Below are 22,315 nucleotides of genomic sequence, written 5' to 3' on the forward strand. Positions count from 1 at the left end.
CATACAGACGGTCAATTCACTGCCAAAATACAAGGCACCACGATAAGGTTTTCCAGCTATGTTCCAGAACTCTATCAAGCATATGCTGGTAGACTGGTTATCCAAGATATACAAGTGTTTCTAGCCTCTCGAAGAGTCACAAGCATAATGACTGAAGCCCTACTTAGCCCTCTATTTAAACCCAGTGAGAACCCTGAATTCTGCACAGACCTTGCCACCATAATCACATGAACACACCATTACATTTCACAGAGATTGACATATAGCAAGTGGACACGACAAGACATATCATTTCCACTTTACTGTTATGCATATTTCAGAAACACAACAATCCAGATTCCTCCTTGGCAGCAAACAACAAAAGTTTATTTACTGGCGAAAGGGTTAATCTGAATGGGTCAACTGCACACAGATGAAATCTGTCTTATTATCGCTTGTAGACGCACATTGAACCAAATGGAAAAAAGGCTACCAATATGTGCAGCTCTGACACTGGGCATCTCAGATAAGTTCTGTAAGCTTGGGTCAAGGAAACAGAGCTTCTGAAGCAATATAGCTACCTTGCCCATATCATCCGAAGCACACTGTCACTGTCACAAAGCTATAGAATCAATGAGGGATTAAACTCCCTTTACATGACAAGGTGGGAGCCGGACATAGGTAAGAATGTTGTAAGAAACCAAGCACATGATTTGGAATAGACTATTTAGCCCTCTACATGTCGCTAGTACAAAAACATGTATAAAACATCATTTAAAGTTGGTATCTTAGATCAACTAAACTGTGATCCCTAAGTACTAGCATGGTCACCAACTGCTGGAGGAAATATGGCCACACTGTATGGATGGATAAAAAATATAAAACACAAATATTTTGTAAAGAGAGCGACAAATAAAATCATGGTCTACAACACCCCTTTGGGTCTTTGAGTCGCTTGAGAGGTGCTATCTGCGAGGATGATGTATATATAATTTTCTCTACCAGTAGTAAGAAAACTACTGACCCTATTGTTGCAAGTAAAAGTAAATTAATACTGGCCCACAAATGGAAATCACAACAAACACTGTCGATAGATCTTTGGTAGTCTAGGATTTGCAATATAAGCAGGATTGAAAATCCTAGCTTTTGATACAGGATGTCATGCATGAACACTCAGACGTTAGATGGCACCCACGATAGAATGGCGAAGCCCAGAAATGTGTTGATATTTTTCATTCAATTGATAGAAAGCAGTTATTTCACTTACAGTAATAAGGACTTTGTTGTAACCTCTCTTCTTACCTCCCTCACCCTCACATCTCTCCCTCTCCTTTGGTTTGCCCTTCCGTCCCCTGCCCCCCCTCCTTTGGTTCAGTCCAGCATGAAGGCAATTTAGAACGTTCGCTATGAGTGAGAATGTTAAGCTCAGCAGGGCATGTTAGAGGAGCTTGGAAACTGATGTAATAAAATCTTCTCTTTCCTCATCTTGTGTGGACCTTCATCACTACAAATTTGGCGACGAGGACTCCAGAGACGAGGATGTAGCTGTGTGGGGGACGGCGTCAGTTTCCCCCCCTTTTGTCCATTATCTCCTCATTGTTTTCGCCTTATCTTCAAGGCATTTGAGGTTCGGTTTCCAGATTTTAAGCAGAGGTATCTCTTCGATGCCTCTCTTCACCCTGGACACTCTTCTAAAATCCACGATCCGAAGGTGCTGACTCTCCTCTGCTTGGGGAAGCTCTGTTTGCACCTCTAACCATCGGCAGTGTGTGTCGTCTCTATATTGAGGCGGCCAGCTCTCCCCTGCCTGTGGGAGCGCTTTGAGTCTCCGCCTGTCTGATTGCGGTGAGTGCCGTCCCTGAGGTGCAGGAAGCCAGTTTGGATCACAGTCTCCCTTGCTTTTGGGAGTGTTTATAGGCACCGTTTTTTTCTATTGGAGCCAGTGCCGGTGCTGAGGTGGAGGCGTGTTCGTCTCCGCTTTTCTGATTTTTCCTTTTTTTCTTAGCATCTTATATTCTTCGTCTCTCTCCTGTACCCTCCATATTTTCTCTTTTTCCTGTATTTCACACTGCATTTCTATACTGTTTCTATCTTTCGCTACTGCTCATACTATTCTTGTGTATCTTACTACTACAGTTCAAAATGTCGGTGGCAAATATGAACAAACCACCACCTTTTTTAAACTATGAAGGAGAACCTGAGATCCCATGGGACAGATGGGTAAAAATGATGCACTCCTACCGAATTGCAATTGGGGGGGGGGAAGTTTTCCTCAGTTAGGAAACAACACATTCTACTTCACAACTTAGGTACGCAAGCTAGGAAAGTGTATGAGGATTTAGCTGATGGGGAGGAGGAAGGAGGTGAGGGGGACGAAGATGTGTTTGCAATTACATTAAGGAAATTGAGTTTACATTTCAAAGACAAGATCAATGTTGTGTTAGAGAGACACACAAGAGAGCTCAAGGTAAAAATGAAAAAGTTACCTCTTACATAGCAGCTTTAAGAGGTCTCGCAGCAACTTGTGATTTTGGGGCGCTTACAGATTGTCCTATAAGAGATCAATTGGTACGCTGTACCAATGACCATAAGGTGCAAGAGAGACTGCTAACACAAAACCCTGATTTAGATGAAGCTATAACAATAGCAAAGAGCATAGAGCACACAGCTTTCTGTGTTAAAGAAATGAGAACCAGTAAAGATGTTTCTCAAGAAGAGAACAAGGTGAATGAGATTAAAGATGATGTAAATGTTTTAAAGGTCACTAAGGGAAATGTGGCAAGCAAACCCAAAATGCAGAAAGTAGTGTACAAATGTTTTCGTTGTGGCAACACCAATTATCTTGCCAATTTTGCCAGATGTCCTTCAAAAAGTGTCACTTGTAGGATATGTAATAAGGTTGGTCATTTTTCCAAATGTTGCAACACAAAAGATACTAAGAATGATGTGCATGTAGTATATGATGAACAAGATTCGCATAATAGTGAAAATAAGTTTATTTTTCAAATAAAAGACCAAGAAGAATTAGAGGAGGAAATGAATTACCCTGTTTGTGAGATTCTACTGGATGGTAAAAGAATTAATGCCTATGCTGATTCTTGTTCACCGTATACGCTAGTTGATGAAGAGTCATTTAATAAGTTATTTCAACAAGATGAATATATATATGAGAAACCAGATATACGCCCAGGGGGATACAATAAGGATCTCATTCCTCTTAAAGGCATGGTGAAGATACGCATTTCTTTTACGGATAAACACACATTTTGTAAAGTGTACATCACTGAAAAAGGGAGCAACTTGTTGGGGTGGAGACACCAAAAGGACTTAGGAATTACGCTAGACCCCAACAATAAAGATCAAGTTCTGTTAGTGGACAGATCCTTAACGGGAGGTAATATTTGTGAAGTTTCCTGAAGTCTTTTCAGACCAGATAGGTGTTTTGAACAACTATGAACACAGAATCAAACTCAAAAAAGAAGCCATTCCCATTGCCCATAAAACTAGATCTGTTCCACTACTCTTAAGAGAACCACTTAAAAAAGAATTGGAGAAGTTGGTGAAACAATGAATCGTTCAAGCCACTGAATACTCAGAATGGGTCGCCCCCATAGTCATTACTTCTAAAAAAAAATACTGCAGACATCCGCATGTGTGTGGACCTTAGGAATTTGAATGCCAGCATATGGGTGGATAGGTTTCCTCTCCCCAACATAAATGAAATGTTGTCTATCATCAATGGTGCCAAATTTTTTACAGTTTTAGACCTCACGTCAGCTTACTACCAGGTGCCATTACACCCTGAGTCTCAATCTCTGACGGCTTTCACCACACCTTTTGGCACATTTAAATTTCTGAGGATGCCATTTGGTTTGGCTTGGCTTCGGCCGCATCTGCATTCCAGAGAATTATGCAGCACCTATTAGCAGATATTAATAAAACCCTGTGCTTCCAGGATGACATCCTCATCTATGGGTCATGATTTCAATCTCAGAAAAACTTGCTATAAACTTAAAGTAGCAGGCCTTACTATAAAGAAAAACAAATGTAAATTTGGTGTAGCTTCTGTGGAATTTCTAGGGCACACACTCTCATGTGAGGGTATCAAACCTAAATTAGACCTCATAGAATCAGTTGTGAAAGTTCCTACTCCCACAAGCAAGGACGAAATCAAATCATTCCTAGGTTTGGCAGAGTATATGTCAAAGTTTGTCAAGAACTTTGCTGATGTGGTCCAGCCCATTAGAGATCTATTAAAAAAAGATGTTAGATTCTCATGGCTTCCTGTACATGATCAAGCATTTGCCAACATCAAGAGAGCTATAACCATAGCACCATGCATTGGCAACTTTGACAGTATCAAGGATACTTTTCTCACCACGGATGCTAGCAAAAGAGGTTTAGGTGCTACGCTGTCTCAACTACACAAAGGCAAAGAAAGCATCATAGCCTTTGCCTCCAGAACTTTGAAGGAAGCAGAGTTAAATTATTCAACCATAGAAAGGGAAGCATTGTCTTGTTTCTGGGTCACTAATCACTTTAAGTATTTCCTATGGGGTATACCATTCAAACTTAAAACTGACCATAAACCCCTAGTTTCGTTGTTTACCTCCAAAGACATTGAAAAATCTACACCCAGGATTGGGAAATGGCTGGTGTCCTTACAAAATTATAACTATACCATGGAGTACGTGCCAGGCAATAAAAATCTAGTAGCAGATGGTCTCTCTCGCCTTCCCATTGACACACCTTGCAAGAACAACAAAGAAGATTTTGAAGTTCTCATGGTTTCTGTCCCAGCTGTACTGGAAGATGAGTGGAATTCTTCTTACAAAGAAGATAAAGTGCTTAAAACCGTGAGAGACAAAATTCAGAATGGGTGGCCTGACAAATGTGGTGAGCTCCCAAGTGAGTTGCAACCTTACTGGAACGTAAGAAATGAATTATCCATTGTAGGGTCTTATATATACAAGAATGACAAGGTCATACCTCCTGAATCCCTAAAGAAACAGATTAGTGATCTTGCACATGAAGGTCATTTAGGAAGGAATTTAACCAAAAGCAAACTATGTGCTGAATACTGGTTCCCAGGAATGGACTCTTCCATTGAAGAATTAGTAAAAGGGTGCCATGCCTGTGGAGCCAGTGACAAAGTTAAATGTACTAGAAGGACACCATTAGAACCAGTTCATGTTCCCATGAAGGCATGGGAAAAGTTGGGCCTAGACATCATTGAGCCTCTGCAAGTTCTGGGTTTACAAGAAAAATTCATCCTGGTGTTAGTGGATTACTTTTCAAAGTGGGTCACCATTAAGTTTGTAAATGGGGTTGACACCAAAGCCATTTAAGTATTCCTCTCTGACACCTTTGCCAATGAAGGTATTCCCCATACTCTTATAACGGACAATGGGGTACAGTTTGTTTCACAGGAGATGAAGGAATTCCTTGTTAGTTTGCCCATAAAACATGTATCCACACCCCTTTACTGTCCACGTGCCAATGGAATAGTGGAACGCAGCAATCGTATGATAAAAGATGCTCTTCAACTTGCTGTAGCTTCCCACAGACCCATTGTGCAGTCTATCAAAGACATGTTATGGTCCTATGCTACAACGCCCAACAGTGTAACAGGGTACTCGCCGTTTTGTTTGTTGAGAGGGCGCAAACCAGGGTCAAAACTCACACCCAGTTGGCTTTTTGAGGACAACACTTTTGTGTGGGACAAAACTACCACTCAAAAAAAGATCCTGTGTCACCAAGAAAAATACAAACAAGACTATGATCTTAGATGGAAAACCAAGCCCAGAAATTGGGAAATTGGTCAATGGGTCTTTGTGAAAAAACCTGTCTGGAGTGGCAATAGGTACAACAAATTTTACAGTCCTCAAAGAATAAGTAAGGTTGGGAAGAAGGTTGTCACCATGGCTGATGGCAAGAAGTGGAGCATGGACAGGTTAGTGAAGTGTTCTCCACAAACAACCACTTTCAAGCCAAACAATACTTCAAATGTTGGGCCCGCCAATACTAGTGTTCCAGAGGCTAAGAGAGTTGTCAAGTCTCCAACTTGGCAGAAGGACTATGTACTGTATTGAACTGTATACTTACCGTTCCTATTGTGCCTTGCCTATTCAGAAATGTTTAGTCTGTACTTAACCTAGCAATGTAATCTGTTCATCTTTCCTTTTCTGTAGAAAGGGAGATGTGTTGTAACCTCTCTTCTTACCTCCCTCACCCTCACATCTCTCTCCCTCTCCTTTGGTTTGCCCTTCTGTCCCCTGCCCCCCCCCCCCTCCTTTCCCTCGCCCTTTGGTTCTGTCCAGCATGAAGGCAATTTAGAACGTTCACTCTGAGTGAGAATGTTAAGCTCAGCAGGGCATGTTAGAGGAGCTTGGAAACTGATGTAATAAAATCTTCTCTTACCTCATCTTGTGTGGACCTTCATCACTACAGACTTGCCTCATTTTTTATGCCTTGTGGTATTACTCACTTAGTGTGCTAACCCTAATTTATCTGAGGAACGTTTTTGCCAGAACTAATGTTTGTCCTGCTAGCAACTCGGTTAAAGTGTACTACTAATATACAAATGTGACTGTGCCTCGATTATTCAAAGTGATTGTTTTCCAACTACAATGCCATATGTGATCAAATTGAGTACAAGATCTTTTAAAAAGACCGCAATGCACAATCACATTCACAACCTAAGCAGCGGTACATATCTGAAGCTTTTTATGCACAGCTAAACAGAAGAAATATAACTCACTATTGGTTAAGTGAAGCAGAACATGAAACACTTTGTGGGCAGTCCACTTTTTAAGTGTAAGCCCCGATTAAGAAAGAGCTATGTTACAACACATAATTAGTCTACTCACACAATATGGATTGAATAAGACTATTCACTTTCTTGTCCTGATGAAGTCCTTGGATGCTGATTAACTGTTGTTGAAATATATGTAAAGAAACATGGTATAATGTAGTTGGTATAAATATTCCTAAACAGCATCTTCTCACTGTCATTCCAAGGTTTTAATGAAATGACACCCTCAAATCTGCCATCTTGTCCTACCCACCATATGCATCCTTTATGTTCTTGTGCCCTGGACATATGTATACTGTTATGTGGCATTAATATCTACATTTAAAGAAAGAAACCCGTTACAGCTCCTCGACAAAAAATAAGACATTTTCTCCTTTATCTGCTGACTGTCTTGCAGCCCCTTTCTATTTTAAATAGTATTAACACCTACATATTGGACAACGCATTGATAAAAAAAAAAAAACACCCAATCTAGTACCTTCATATCCTGTGCTTTTGTGTCCTACGGCGCTAACTTGTGAGTATAGCACATGTAAATGAACTGAACCAGTAATGGGTTATACTTATGCTAAGAGGTCACTCTTCTATTGAATGTACGGTCCCACTGGGCGCTGGATTACCCCACCAAGCTTTTATGAAGGCATCTCAGAAAATGTAAGCCATATTGGAAATGGTACAATAGGTCATTTTGGAAGCTTGAATTGACCCAGATATCTGGAATATGAGCTGCCTGGTCTCCTCCAAAGATTAGTTTGGTCAGTCCAGGAGCAGGACAGTTACTGTAGGACTCACCTAACGTAGCAGACACTTCTTGCTTGTTGAGGCCCTGTTTATCTATGGCTAAGCACGTAGAGGAAGACCAGGTTCCAGAATTACCACACACGTAACATTCAAAAGAGAGTGAATAAGAGACTAGCGGAAGTTGTACAGGATACCCCAGTAGACAAGGCAAATTAGTCCACAGGAATAGTCTGAAAGAAAGATGCCTTTGGGAAATATAATGTGCAGTTTTCTTCAATCAATGAATGTTTCTCAACAAAAAGACGGATAGATCGGATGCATGCCACAGACACCAAGGAAGTTGAATCCTGTCTCTTTTTATTCCTAAGCAAGCGCTGTCTTATTAGAAGCTGCACATCCTTTGTAAACAGCATGAACAGTATGGTCTTCTGTCTGAAGGACAGGCATCTGTTTTGTACCCATGCCTCGTACCCTTACCTTAAATGAGATACATTCTGCTTCGTGAAACAATATAGGGAGAAAATGGCTCCAAGAACTTTTTTCAGCGATTCCATCAAGACTTCTAGAGGCTCGTTTCCAACAACATAGACCTAGGAAATGGACAGAAGAAAAGAAGCAAGTGTCAAGAGGCATCCTGCTGTAAGGCATATTGGCATGGAAACAAAGAAAGCCACACTATGTGAAGCTGCACCACACAATAACACCTCTTTCTTCACCCTGCATACACGCTTAACAAAGACTTTTGAATTGTCTCGATAGAAAACTGTGAAAATGGCTGAACAAAACACTTAAAACATGGTCAACTGATTTTTTTTTGTTTTCTAAGACCTTTTCGACCCCGCCCAAAAAAGTGCAACCTCCAGAATCCTGTTCAACTTCGAATTCTTCTTTGATATGAGCCTTTAAATGTAAAAGAAAAATGTCTGTGAAAACAAACTCAGTGTTGGGCACCTATTGCGAAGCACAGGACCCGCTAAGAAGTCTCAAACATCAATGCAAAATTGAGGATCATTCGCGGCTAAGACTTCGCCATGGGTGATTGGCATGTGCTGAAAGCTATGACCCTCTGTTGTCCGATGAATTGGTTCCAGTGCAGGATACGGCCAAGTCCTAGCTTTTCCATGAGGCAAAATAAGACTCTAACCTCAATGTTGCTGGAAAAGGCCTCTTAGTCAACTTTCTGCAATATTGACTTTACTATCTGTGCTGGTATAGACTGGCTTTACAACCAGTTGTTGTCTTGGCAGTATATCCTGAAGTTGGCACACATTCTAAGCTGTACCTTCTGTCTTGTGAAGAGAACTCAATTGTTAGCAATGTTTCTTCTAAAGATTCTTTAGTCTCTTTATCTGCTCTTTGGGAGGAAGTAATACAATATGGTTATGCTATCCCAGTTATGCGTGTCACATTTTGGGATACATGGGTGCATGCTTACAAATAAAACAAGTTGTGGAGATGATACCATCCCAGAAATGCATACTCCTTTGCTAGATGTCCGAGTAGCAGCCGGTCTCCCCGGGCTGCTGCTACATGAATAAAAGACCAGGGTGCTAAGGTACAAAGAGTCTGACACTATGAAATGACCATACAAGCAACATGGCAATGATGCTTAGAAGCCTCAAAGGCTGGCAGTCAGAAAAATAAGAAAAAACACTGATGGAGCCAATGTAGAAACCTGATTTTCAAGTTTCATTGAACAAGAACTATATTGAAAGTCAAGGTGCACCTGTCTGCCACACACAAAGCAGTTATAGCTTAGGGATACTTGGAATCTTGTATGCACAACACAAAGCAATAGACTAAATGTCCTCGACACAAGTAATGCAAAGCAATGCAAGAGTCGCTCGCTCACAACAGCTACAAAGCAGGCAACAACTGTTAAAATCATTCAAATTACCAACTGTTTTAGGCTATCCTACCTAGCTTCAGTCACAATACAAATATCTTTAACAAGAGAACAGCTTCATCAAAAGGAACCCATTGCAGTTATCTTGCATGTTCAAAACAATCACAAATCAGCTTGCATTAATTGTATTTTTGTTTACATGGGTTTGGTGACTGACACCAGCCCTCGTCACAAAAGCCCAAAACATACACAGTGTGTAATGTTGCAACATGTGAAAGTACATTTTGAGGAAGTATTAGGAGGAAAAACAAAAAAACATTGGAAAAGAACCGTTGTAACGATTTGTTTCCAGTTCTGGTCCAAGCATGCTCCCTTTCTGCTACCATATAAACAACAAGCATTTGCAATGCAATAGATATGGCATTCACGCGAGATTAAGGTATTGGCGTTGTAAATGACAATGCCTTTTATTTATGTTTTGGATTTTAAAACATAAAAGGCAATTTACAATACTAATAGCTTAAACTCTCGCAAATGCAAGACCTATTGAATGGCAATAAAAGGCCTTCTCGACAGCTTCTTAGATTGTAAATATCAGAGGAAGAAACCGGCCTGTGACGTTTCAAAGGAGTGATAAACAGTGCAGTAAAGAAGATGTGTAAGTTTAGTAAATTACACAGACACAAAGCGTGAAGTGAGAGTTACATATGATCCGAGTTATAAACACTAACAAAGCGCTCCAACACGTTTTGGTCTGTGATTACACTGCCATGGCTCAGGAGGAAGAGCGGACGGGGGGGGGGGGGGAGTATTTCCTGCCCTCTCTGCGATTTGAGTGTGCAGTGTGGCATTGTGTAATGTCATTGCTATCTTTGGCCTAATAAAAACACTCCAGCTGTAGTAGGGCACCTCTTGGTGCAGGGCGGGCTGTGCTTTATGGCAGGCATGGAGGGAGGGAGGGATGGTCTTGGCTGCAGCTCGGGTCTGGTAATGTGCCCCTGCTATTACTAGTGAGCGAGAGGCTCTGAGGTGGTGGTATTTGTATTGGTGGTGGTGATATTGGTGGTATTGCTATTGGAGGTTTTGGGGGTGGTGGTACTGGTGGTGGTATAGGTGGTGTTGGTATTGTTGGCACTGGTGGTGGTATTGGTGGCGTTGGTATTGGTGGTGGTGGTGGCATTGGTGGTGGTGTTGTTCATAAAAGAGTCTTTTGAAAACAACCTGTCAGGTGGCTGAGTGCAAATGACATGTAACACAGATGTGCTGCTGTCAGCTTCAGCCCATCAGCACACGATTATGTGCTACCTGGAATTCACATGACTTAATTTGCTAATCATTTCTAAATACATATTACTTGGAGTGGGGGGGGGTTGAAATAGACACAAGATAATGCCGGGTGACAGGGACTGAAAGCGGGCGCCTGTGTTACAGGGGGGCCTTACTGCTTAAAACACATGTGGTTGCAGCTGAAGCAGCACAAGTCAGGCCTGCAGTAAGAGAAACTCAATAAAGTAAATAGTGCCAACAGACTAAATATCAGGTCCCATTTAACACCCGAAGTAAAGGGGCCAGTAGCCATGGGAGGTTACAAATGAAAACAAGGCCGTACTAATTAGGGACTAACAAGCCTATTAACGAATATGAAGGCAGCATTTACGAAAGACAATGCCACAAGCCAATGACAAATATGGGAGGAGAGTGGGCACAGCTTCTCTCCCATACTCTACTACAGCGGTCTCGCAGAGCGAGCAGTGTTTGCGCGCTGCAGCTAGGTTTAACCTAAAAAGTGATGGGAGGAATACTTGAAAATAGTCGAACCACTGGTAAGCACTCAGGAAAGCATTGCAACCCATAATTTTCTGACCACCAATACCACCTCAGATTAGACCCAGCCATATGCAAATCAGCTTTGGTCCGGCTCCAATGGGCACAATCCAGTCTTCTATGAATAATAAAGCAGCCCTTTCTGCCATCATCAGCAAATGTGACTTGGTTAACTTAAAAGTGATTTCAGTTAACTTCTCCTCTCCCTACAATCCTTCTGGGTCTTAGACGTCACACTGAGCCTGGCCTTGAAGCCTACTATTCTACATCAAATGTTGTACTTTCTTGAGCATCGTACCAGTTTACATCCTGTTACTCAATATTTTTGACTGGCGTAATTTAACTGATTGGGTGCTAGGGATATCCTGGACACGTCTTCAGCAGCCACGCTCGGGTGCTGAGGATGTGTCCAGCACCTCATAGTTCCCCCCACCATGGAGGAAGTACTGGTTATCCCCTTGCAGTCCCCCCCACCTCGTGCCCCCACTAGGAATAGCAGCGGAAGCGCTTGTGTTGCCACTCCTCCTCTGGCGATCTGATGACTTCAGCGCATGCACAGAACGCCAACATCATCAAAACACAAAAGACAAAGAATGGAGAAAAAAATGAGGAAAAAAATTCCAAAAATTAGGAAAAGATGGGGTGGAAGGGGGGGAAAACAGATCAGTGCAAAGGTATTGTCAGACACGTATGTAAAACAACGATAAGAGATTATGGCATGGTTATACGTTTGTAATCATATTGCGAATATTCATGTATTACATATGTAGTATAGCAATGGTCGGAGAGGTCTTTTTTTCTTCATTCTTTGTCCTTTACTTTCTAACCTTCCCTCCTACATGACTATCCTAATCACTTTTCTCCAAACATGCCTCCAACCTCATCTCTTTACTTTTTCTTTGTTCTTTATCCATCTTAAATTGTATATGGAATACATGCACTTTTACTGTTTTTAAATGTATATTTATGCCATATCTTCATATAATTGTTTTACATATGTGCTTGTGGCACTGTCTGCACCCTGCGCACTGCACGTTTTCGGTTATCTCTATACGTCTTGTTTCTTGTTTTTTGCTGTGGGTCTCGCTATCCATTTTAATGTTGAAGTGTACAGCCCTGATTAAGCCCCAGGCCGGATGGCCATGTAAAGGGGGCGAAATACGTGCTGACTGTTACGCCTCTTTTGCGATTTGACTCAAAGTCCTTGAAGCGAGTCACAAACACATAAAAATAAAAATCACTACCTTGCATACTTTGTATTGAAATTTTCTCCAAGCGAAACGACAATATTTGGCTTTTCCCGGCTCTCTCTTGAAATTATATGGTATATATAAGCTGGGGAGTAGCCCCTTGGCCAAGGGTTGCTCCCCAGTATTGTCCAAGTATGTCCTTTGTTTTCTGTTCTCTCTGGGGAGATCACCAAGTGCCCAATTGGAGGAGGGAGGGGCAGAAAACCACTAGACACCAGGAAATAAGTTACTGTGTGTGTGTGTGTGAACTGGTGTTTAGCTGGCAGTATGCGTGTACTGGCGGTTGCCTGGCGGTGTGTGTGTACTGGCGTATGGCGGCTGATGTGTGTGAACTGGTGTTCAGCAGGTTAAGGGTCACTCCTCTCTCGGGTGCCAAGGTATTGCCTTTGCTTTGAACTCCCCATTGGGGGCAGATTGGACATTTGCGCTACAGATCTGCCTCCGGGGGCAGACTTCCTAGTGGTCTATAATAACTGTTTTATTTCTTGTCATCATTTGCATTTGTGATTGTAATGTTTTATTCTTCTTTTCACTGTAGTGCAAAGCATTCAATTCCCTTGGTGGCGACTCCTGCTTGTGGTTTTGGCACTGGTAGATGGGCAGGTTTTGTAGTTGCATGTGTTTGGTAAGGAAGCTTTTTGTAATATTTGCTTCAAATGAGTATCAATTCCATGCTTGAATGTTTTTTCACGGTTGTAATCATTGTAGCATGTTTAGTTTACAATGTTTTTTTATTTACGTTTGCATTTGTGCAGTTGAAACTCAGTCTAGCTCTCTGTGGAAAGTGATAGGTATCTTTTTAGAGTATCAAGTTCATTGTGTTTATTTTATTGATAGTCTTTTACAAATCATTATATGTCAATAGTTATACTTACTGTTTGATACAGCTGAGTTTGTGGAGTTCTAATTTGACCCAGTGTTGCTTAGTGGGTGTGCTAGTTTCATAAGTAAGCATTATGGCCGCCCGCAAGCTGACCGCTCAGCAGATTGCAGCCTTGCTTTTGCCTCTGAACATGGCTTTGAGACTGATTTTGCATCTGAGGCAGAGGACCACGTTGAAGATTTTGGAAGTGGATTTTCTGTTCAAGAGGAATTATCTGCTGATGAACCCACTATTAGTGCTGTTTAAGTGCCTCTTTTAGAGGAGGTCAGTGATATGCCGATAGCGCAGCAAGAGAAAGCTGGACTGTAGCCTTGGACAGCAAGTCTTACCATTGGAAGTGCTGAAACCTGGGTTTCTCCTAAAATAGTACAGCCTTTGAGTGCTTTCAGTAGTGTTTCAGGGTGCAGAGTCAATACAGAGAACTTTTGCCAATCAATTTTTTCCAACTGTTTATTGATGGTGTGTTTTTGGATAATCTTGTTGAGAAGACTAATTTGTAAGCAGAACAGTTTTTAAGGAACAACAGTCGCAAACTTAAACTACACTCCAGAGTTACCCGGTAGACTGCCACAAATCTCCATGAAATTAAGCAGTTCTGGGGTGTGACTTTCCTAATGGGGTTGATAGGGAAGTCATCACTGCCTTTAGATTGGTCTACTAGATCCTTGATTGCAACTTCTATTTTTCCAGCAACTAGAAGTCGAGATCAGTATTTGCTTCTGCAGCGGATGCTGCATGTTGAGGATAATGCTACAGCATTTCAACAAGATCACCTTGATTGAGACCATCTCTTCAAGATTTGGCCTGCCCTTGACCATTTTGTAGATCGTTTCTCAGAGATCTCGGGAACCACAGAAAGATTTTTCTATGAATGAGTCTCTTGGTCTTGTTCAAGGGACATTAGGTTTTCAGACAATACATTCATAGCAAGAGAGCATGTTATGGTATTAAGCTGTATATGCTGTGTGAAAGTGCCACTGGATATGCGTATACTTTCAAGGTGTACGCTAGTAAGGATTCTTCAATTGACCACGCTGGTTGTACTTCCACTTTTGGAGTCAGTGAACAAATTGTGTGGGAACTTGCCAGAGCACTTTTTCACATAGGTCATCATTTAGACGTGGATAATTTCTACAAAGGTGTGCAATTATTTAAAGAATTGTTCAGAGTTGGCACAGTGGCATGTGGCACAATCCGCTCTAACCATATAGGTTACCCTAAAGAGTCTGAGTGTAAAAAACTTAAAAGGGACAGAGCAATGCTTTGCTTAGTAATGAACTTCTTGTTGTGAAATTTTCTGAGGGAAGAGATGTACACCTGCTGACAACTAGATCAAAGGTTGGAGCCTTTCAATGCTGCTATAAAGTCGCATCTGTGGTACAAGAAGCTGGCCGTTTATCTATTTCATTTGGCATCCTTTAATGCTTATGTTGTTAACGAAGATCGTTCACCTGAATACAAGATGATTTTTGTACAGTTTCCGAAGTCTGTAATAACCAGCCTTGTTGCAGGTGAGCAGGCAAATGTTCCGTGAGTCGGAGTAGTGGAGGATGTGGTTAGATTGATAGCTCGCCACTTTCCGGAATACATTCCTCCAACACCCAAAAAAGACTTTACTTGTCAGCGATGAAGAGTCTGTGACTGAAGAGGAATGTGAAAGGTGTAGTTTGTACCGCCCCAAATGTCCATCTAATTCTGGCCTCTCTGTGCCCACATGTTTTAAATTGAAGCATACAGAACTGAAGTAATGAGAGCAACCATGAGAGTAAAACAGAACTGACTGTTGTTTGTATTGGTATGTATTGTCTGTTTAGATATCTGGTTGGCAATGGTTTGATGTGTTTAGTTACACCTGTTGTGCATGCAGTCCTAGTTGGTATTTCATATTCTACCAATAGTTTGCTTCTATTTGAAAAAATTCACTCTTTTTAGTTCAATATTTGGTTTCCTGTCTGAGATTTGTGCGTGTGATCTGTTCTTTGTGTGAGTCTTTAAGAAATGAAAGTGGTGTGAAGCTTCCATCTGAGTAACGTTTGGCTGGCAGTGTGTGTGGCTAGTGTTTGGTTGGTGATGTGTGTGGACTGGCGTTTGGCTCCTAGTGTCCGTGTAGTGACAAGCAGCAAGTTACGAGGCACACATCGTCACCGACACGCTAGTCCACACTTTCCACCAGCTGCCAAGCATTCTAGCTGCTGTGTCTGAACTGGCATCTTGCTGGTGGTGTGTATGACTGGTGGTGTGATGTATGTGTAAGTGTATGTGTAGTGACTTGCTTCTGGTCACTACATACACACTGGCAGCCAAAAGCCAGTCCACACACTCTGTCAGCTGCCAAACAATATGATTGCTGTGTCAACCTGCGGGTGAATGAAAGTGATGGGCCCTTGAATAGCACTGTTTGTTGATGTGAGTGTTCTAATGTGCTGGGCCCGCAGCTGGAGGTGTGAACGGTTTTGTGTGTGTAATGCATGAAAGGTGTGTGAATGACCTGTAAAGAGGTTGGTGTTTTGTGGCTTTACAACTCACGAGCTGTGTGTCACTGGTTCAGCATTGGAAAATTATAATTATCTAATGAACAATGATTTTTACGTTTTCATTTTTGTGAAATGTTTTGTTAATAAAATTTACATTTTGAACTTTTCACTCACCTTTGTGCCAAATCCAACCAGTAAGTGTGTGTTCTTGAGTCGTAGATGTTGGTGCAGTGATAATGGTCTTTTCTGTCTTTCTCTACCAGGGTGTACATCGTTTCTAGGAAAGATCCACCAACCCCAGATATTATCATAAACTAGAAACAAAGAGGACTTAAGGATGGTGTGTCCACAAGGTTTTCATACTGAGATGCCCTTGCAATCCTCAAACATAGGCTAAAAACACACCTTTTCATTCATTTATCTGTAAATCAATGTACTTTAATCTGTGGGGAGCTGCAAATGTCCTGCCATCAAGAGTACCCACATGGCTCCTGATAAAAATGGAACTTCACCTGTGTGGGGCAGCTTAGATCCAGCAAAAGGGCTGGGGTCCAACACGCAATGTGGCAACATTAACATAAGGGGTAGGTGCAGTATTTGGGCTTGGGCTTGGCCTACCAACTAGACACAGAGGGAAGTACAGGGTGATGTGCCACTCATGGACAGTTTTCCTACCAACAATGCCCTGCAGACCTCAAACTTTGCTTAAAACTGTTCTTTTCCTGTGCATTTTCTGGAGACTTGGGGGAATGGTAGGTGGTAGAAAATTTGCAGCTAGCTGCATTGCAATAAAAGGGTCAGTTTTTAGTGGAAAAAATGTGATGTGTTCATGTTGCATTTTGGTGTCTTCCCTGTCGCAGCCGCTAGTCCTAACCACACAAGTGTGGTACCATTTTATAGGGAGACTTGAGGGAATGAAAGGAACTTTGTTGCTCCCTACAGAGTGCAGAACTTTACATCACAGACATGTGAGGAATTCTTTTTTTTTTAGTCAATGTTTGAGGTTCTTAAGGGATCCTAGGTAAGAAAACATATTGAGAGCCACACAGGTCACCACAACTTGGATTGCGCTAGGTGTCTAGTTTTCAAACATGTGCAAGTTTGCTAGGTCTCCCTAGGTGCCGACTGATCTAGGACCCAAAATTCACAGTTACCAACATTGCAAAAAAGGCTCAGTTTTCAGTAGATGAAATGAGATGTGTACATGTTGCGTTTTGGGCCCTTTCTTATCGCGGGCAAAAGGCCTACCCACACAAGTGAGGTAACTTTTTTATCGGAAAACTTAGGGGAACACAGAATAATAGAACACATGTTATTACCAATTGTATTTCTCTGCATTTATGCCTTATAAATGTAAGCCAGAACGTAAAAAAAAAGACATTTTGGGAATTACCCTCTAAATCACATGCTAGTAGGGGTACCCACAAATTCAGAGATGTGCAAATAACCACAGCTCCAAAACCACACATCTTGTGCCCGTTTCAGAAATATATAGGTTTCCTTGATGCCTATTTTTCACTTTTTATATTTTACCATATGAATTGCTCTATACCAGGTGCGGACTGAAAAAGCATGGTACGGTGCAGCTCAGTTATTGGCTCTAGGAAAACCCACAAATTCTATATATCCCTGCAACCAGAAGGGTCTAGCGGATGTAGTAGCATATTGCTTCTGTACATCGGCCATCGGGACAATAAGTTACAAATGGAAATAATGTCACAAATTAATGTTTATTCCTTCTAATCTTCCTTTTTTTATTGAGAATCCATGAAGCATAATAAGAAAACAATATACAGAATTTAAATGAAAAAAGCGAGAAACAATATATAAACAATGCACCTGAATTGACAAAAGAAAGGTAATATACAGATCAGTTGTCGGATTACATAGCTTAGTATCTAATGAATGGTTCTTTTAAAACATCGAATAGTTGCTATTTTTAATATGAATATTGTAAATATTAAGCTGGCTACAGCAAACGAAAATTAGATAAGAAGAAAATATAACAGTTGAGAACATTACCATAGACATCGTCCTAAGGATCCTATAATCTTTCAACAATCTACAATCTGCTATCACGCCAAGCAGCCACTGGTGCCCAGATCTTCATCCCCACTTCTCTTGATTTTTTACTCTTAAGTTCATAAAGAGCCGCCTCAACATTGTGTATTCCCAATAGTCTAGACAACCACATTTGGAAGGTTGGGGCCTCGGTATCTTTCCAGGCTGCTGAAATCAAAATTCTAAGTACAGCTGTAGATATAAAAATTAGAGTTTCAGTATTTAATTTCTGTTCGCTCTGGCATCCTATAATCATGAGTGTTGGAGACAAGGTTATCTGAGCATCCAACAGCCTCGCCCAGAGGGATTCAATCTCTGTTTTAATAGATCCGAGTTTCTCACAGTAATAAAACATATGAACGCTATCAGCAGGACTTTTACAGCATCTGGGGCAGTTACTGTTCTCCCTCTTACCCCAATCATAAAGCTTAGAGGGGGTATAATACAAGTTAAATAATGTTTTAAAGTGCTGAGCTCTCAAATTGGAGGAGCATAAAAATCTTCTATCCATTGAAAGAGCTCTGTCCAGGTCAATATCCAGATCCTCCAATTTCGAAGCCCAAGCTGCCTCAGTTTTACCCATGTCATCCTGAGATTCCTCCACAAACAGCCTATACACTCTATTGATTCTAAGTTTACTCCCCTTCAGATAATCCAATAGATTACAACTCTCCCTTAAGATGATAGGAGGCCTTGTTGATCTAATTGTACTAACCACCTGAGCATATTTGTAATCTTGGTTACCCTGGAGGGAATGCCTTTGTTTTTTTGTTTTTTTTTTAAATATATTTTTATTGCAGGAATCGGTAAATCAGTACAGTAGCGACCAGCATTGTATCATAAGCAATATTAATAGAATAAAGCCCTCCGGCCCTCCTCCCTAAAGTCTGTACACAGCCAACTGGCCCACAACCCTGGGGTCGGGCGGCGAAATGCAACGGGGGTCAGTAGGATGCTGGAGCTGGTCCGGATAATACACTGTCCGTCATCTGCTTTTCCAAACAAGCCTAAAACCCCCAAAATAAACCCCCCCCCCAAAATGTCTACTGACTAAGAAAACCCCCCCTCCCCCCCACCACCAGCGCCAGGGAGCTCTCAACATAGGATCTGCTATTTGACCCACGGGGAAGGCAATAGGATTGTCAGTGCTGACGTTCACCGGGACTCGGGGCGAGTCGCTCCTTCACTTTCAGAGTCGCTGGGGGCACAATAATCCCTGAGGGCCTGCACCAGCATTTCCCACTCCAACGCGGCCTCCTGCGCCTTCTCATTACCCTGCCTCCAAGCCAGTTGATATCTCAGCGCGCTCTCTCCCGCCGCCCACTTCAAAAGCTCACTGTGCCATCTGCTGCCTGCTGGACCAGATCGTGCCTTCCAGTTCCTGGTCACCTCTCGCTTAGCTAGGAGGAGCCCCAGGTCGATAAATTTACTGGAAATTTTATTCCTGGGGGTATGGGGGAACCAGTGCAAGAGCCCCACCGCCGCATCCAATGATAAGAGTCTCCCTGTCACCTCCTCCAGAGTCGTCGCCACCTCCTGCCAGTAGGACGTCAGTCCTGGACAGGCCCATAACATGTGTAGGAGGTCCGCCTCCTGAGCCGGGCATCTAGGGCATTCCGCCGAAGCCGTGGCAAAATAACGCCAGATTTTCACCGGGGTCAGGTACGCTCTATGGAGAACATAATAGTGGACCAGTTGGAAACGGGCGCTACGTGTGCCCTTCCAGGCTCGTCTCACCAACTGGGCCCAGGTCGTCTCCGGGATCTCCCTACCAATGTCCTCCTCCCAGCGGGTCCTCAAAGTGGTGAGAGGAGCCAATCCCTCGGTAATCAACCTGCCGTAGAGGCAAGTGACCGCCTTCACCGTGCCCGCCGACATCATTACGTATTGGCACACCTGAGACAAGTGGGGTTCCTCCTGCCCGTTCTTCCAGTGTGCCTGGATCGCTCGTACAATGGCCGAGTGCAGCAGAAAGTCGCCCCGGGAGATCCCGAAGCGGTCAATGAGATCCTGAAAGGACAAGAGCGCTCCGTCCTCGTACAGATCACCGACGAGCTGTAAACCGGAATCCTCCCAGGCCGCCAAACGTGACCAATCCCCTCCGTGGGGGAGGGCCGTCAGCATCCCCAACGGTATTTCAGGCGCATACGGTGTTCTCAGTTGGCCTCGGGCGTGGGCCCGATTCCAACACAGTCGGACAGTCCGCTCCTCCATCGACAAGTCCCGCAGGACCAAACGTTGTCGCAGCGCTATAAAGGAGAGAACATGCCTGGCCATACCCGTCCCTCTACCGTCTTCCGGGCCCCGGAATTCCCTGGCGATCTCCTGGGTGAAGGTCTGGAGCTGCGCCGCCAGATAGTACTTCTCGAAGTCCGGCACAGCGAGCCCCCCCTCGTCTTTCGGCCTCATCAAGGTATTGAGGGCCACCCGCCGCCGGCCCGTTCCCCAGAGGAATCCGACCACCAGAGAGCGTAAGCGACGAAACGTGGCCGGTGGGACCCAGATCGGCAAAGTTCGGAAGTAATACAATAACCGGGGAAGCGCCACCATTTTGAGCAGGGCGATACGTCCCGCCACTGAGAGCAGCAGCGTGGCCCAAAAGTCCATGCAACCTCGGAGTGCTCGAATGCAGCGGGCAATGTTCCCATCTAGGAGGTCGGGTTGGTCGTGGTAAACGAATACCCCAAGGTACTTAAAGTAGTCGGGCTCCCATCTAATCTCCCTACTTAGCGCAGGGGTGGAGGTACCCCTGCGTACCGGAAAAAGACAGGTCTTAGACCAATTCACTCGGAGGCCCGAGACCTCTCCAAACTCCGTGAGCGCCAATTCCGCTCCCCGTAAAGCGTCGACCGGATCCTCTAGGAAGAGCAATAGGTCGTCCGCATATAGCGAGACATAATGCGGGCCCGCAGACGTCCATAAGCCCGTATAGTGGGCTCCCGAGCGAAGGTGCATCGCCAGTGGCTCCACCGCTAGCGCAAAAAGAAGCGGGGACAAGGAGCACCCTTGCCGCGTGCCTCGTTCTACCGGATACCGCGATGAAATCAATGGGCCCGCTCGGACCCTGGCCGAAGCAGAAGCATAAAGAACCGCGGTCCATCTGACAAATCCCTCCCCGAGGCCGAATCTCCGTAACACCGTGCGGAGGTAGTCCCACTCTAGGCTATCAAAAGCCTTTTCCAGGTCCACCGACAAGACTACCGGGGACGGGGCATCCAGAAATGGTTCCCCCAGCAAGCGGAACAACCTACGAATATTCATAGTCGTGTTCCGCCGTGGGATGAAACCGGCCTGGTCCTCATGCACCAGGGAACTCATATGTCCCAGCAGCCTCGAGGCCAAGATGCTACTCAATATTTTGTAGTCCACCGTCAACATGGATAGGGGACGGTAGGACCCCGGGTCGGATGAGTCTCGGCCCGGTTTGAGGAGAGGAACCACCAACGCCTCACACATCGAGCTCGGGAGTCGCCCCAGCCTCTTCGCCTCCCTGTAGACCACCAGTAACCGAGGGGCTAGGAGGTCAGCGTAAGCTGCATAGAACTCCACTGGTAGGCCATCTAGGCCCAGGGTCTTGTTCCTCGCCATCCGTTTAATGGCCCCGCGGATCTCCCCTAATTCGATGTCGGAACCCAGAGTTTTCGCCACTTCCTGCTCTACTGTGCGGAGCTCCAGTGGGCGAAGATAATTATCAAGCCGGTCTGGGTCACGTGCGGAGCGACTGCGGTATAAACAAACATTCATAATAATGCCGGAAGCAACTAAGGATCTCCGGTTGGGTGCGTACCTCAGTTCCGTCTGCCCCACGCATATTTGTCGTCGTCTGGGACTGGCGCGTAGGGTTGGCCAACCACGCCAACAACGCACTCGACCTGTCTCCCTCCGCGATAGACCGAACCGTATAGGCCTTATAATCAAAACAGCGGAGCCGTTCGACCTCCACCGCTACCCTTTCCCTCGCCTCCGCCGTTTGTGCCTGCAATTCCGGGTGTCCGGGGCGGCGAACTTCAAGCTCGCGGAGTGCCCGGTCCGCAGTGTCTAAATCAGCCAGGATAACGCGCCTCATGCCCACCTTCTTAGAGATACAGTAGCCCCTCACCACTACCTTAAAAGCGTCCCATTCTAACGCCCTAGTACTCGCGGAGCCGCCGTTGGACGCAAAATAATCCGATATTCTCTCCCCCAAGTCCGCCTTGAAGACACTGTCCTCGAGGATCTCGGGTCGCATCTTCCAGGTGGGCACCGCCGGCGTCCCAGGAAACCAGCGAAGGTCCAGTAGGAGGGGGTTATGGTCCGAGATGGTCCTCGATAAGTACTCCGATCGGACCGCTGCCGAAACCAGTTCGGGCGAACCAAGAAAGCCATCTAGTCTGACATGCAGCTCATGGAGGCTCGAGAAATATGAGTAATCCCTAGATGCGGGGTGATGCGCCCTCCAAATGT

The 22,315-nt window shown here is 44.0% G+C and overlaps 1 protein-coding gene across 1 annotated transcript in view; it reads right to left on the reverse strand.

The window, feature by feature from the left end:
• TANGO6 (transport and golgi organization 6 homolog) overlaps positions 1-22,315 on the reverse strand; it is a 579,124-nt gene that overhangs the window by 339,972 nt on the left and 216,837 nt on the right. Inside the window, exon 8 of the mRNA XM_086945772.1 lies at positions 8,012-8,124. Coding sequence (XP_086801898.1) covers positions 8,012-8,124 — 113 coding nt within the window. The remainder of the gene's footprint in view (positions 1-8,011; positions 8,125-22,315) is intronic.

The sequence above is a fragment of the Lissotriton vulgaris genome, chromosome 12, assembly GCF_964263255.1.
Source record: "Lissotriton vulgaris chromosome 12, aLisVul1.2, whole genome shotgun sequence".
NCBI classification, from domain to species: Eukaryota; Metazoa; Chordata; class Amphibia; order Caudata; family Salamandridae; genus Lissotriton; species Lissotriton vulgaris.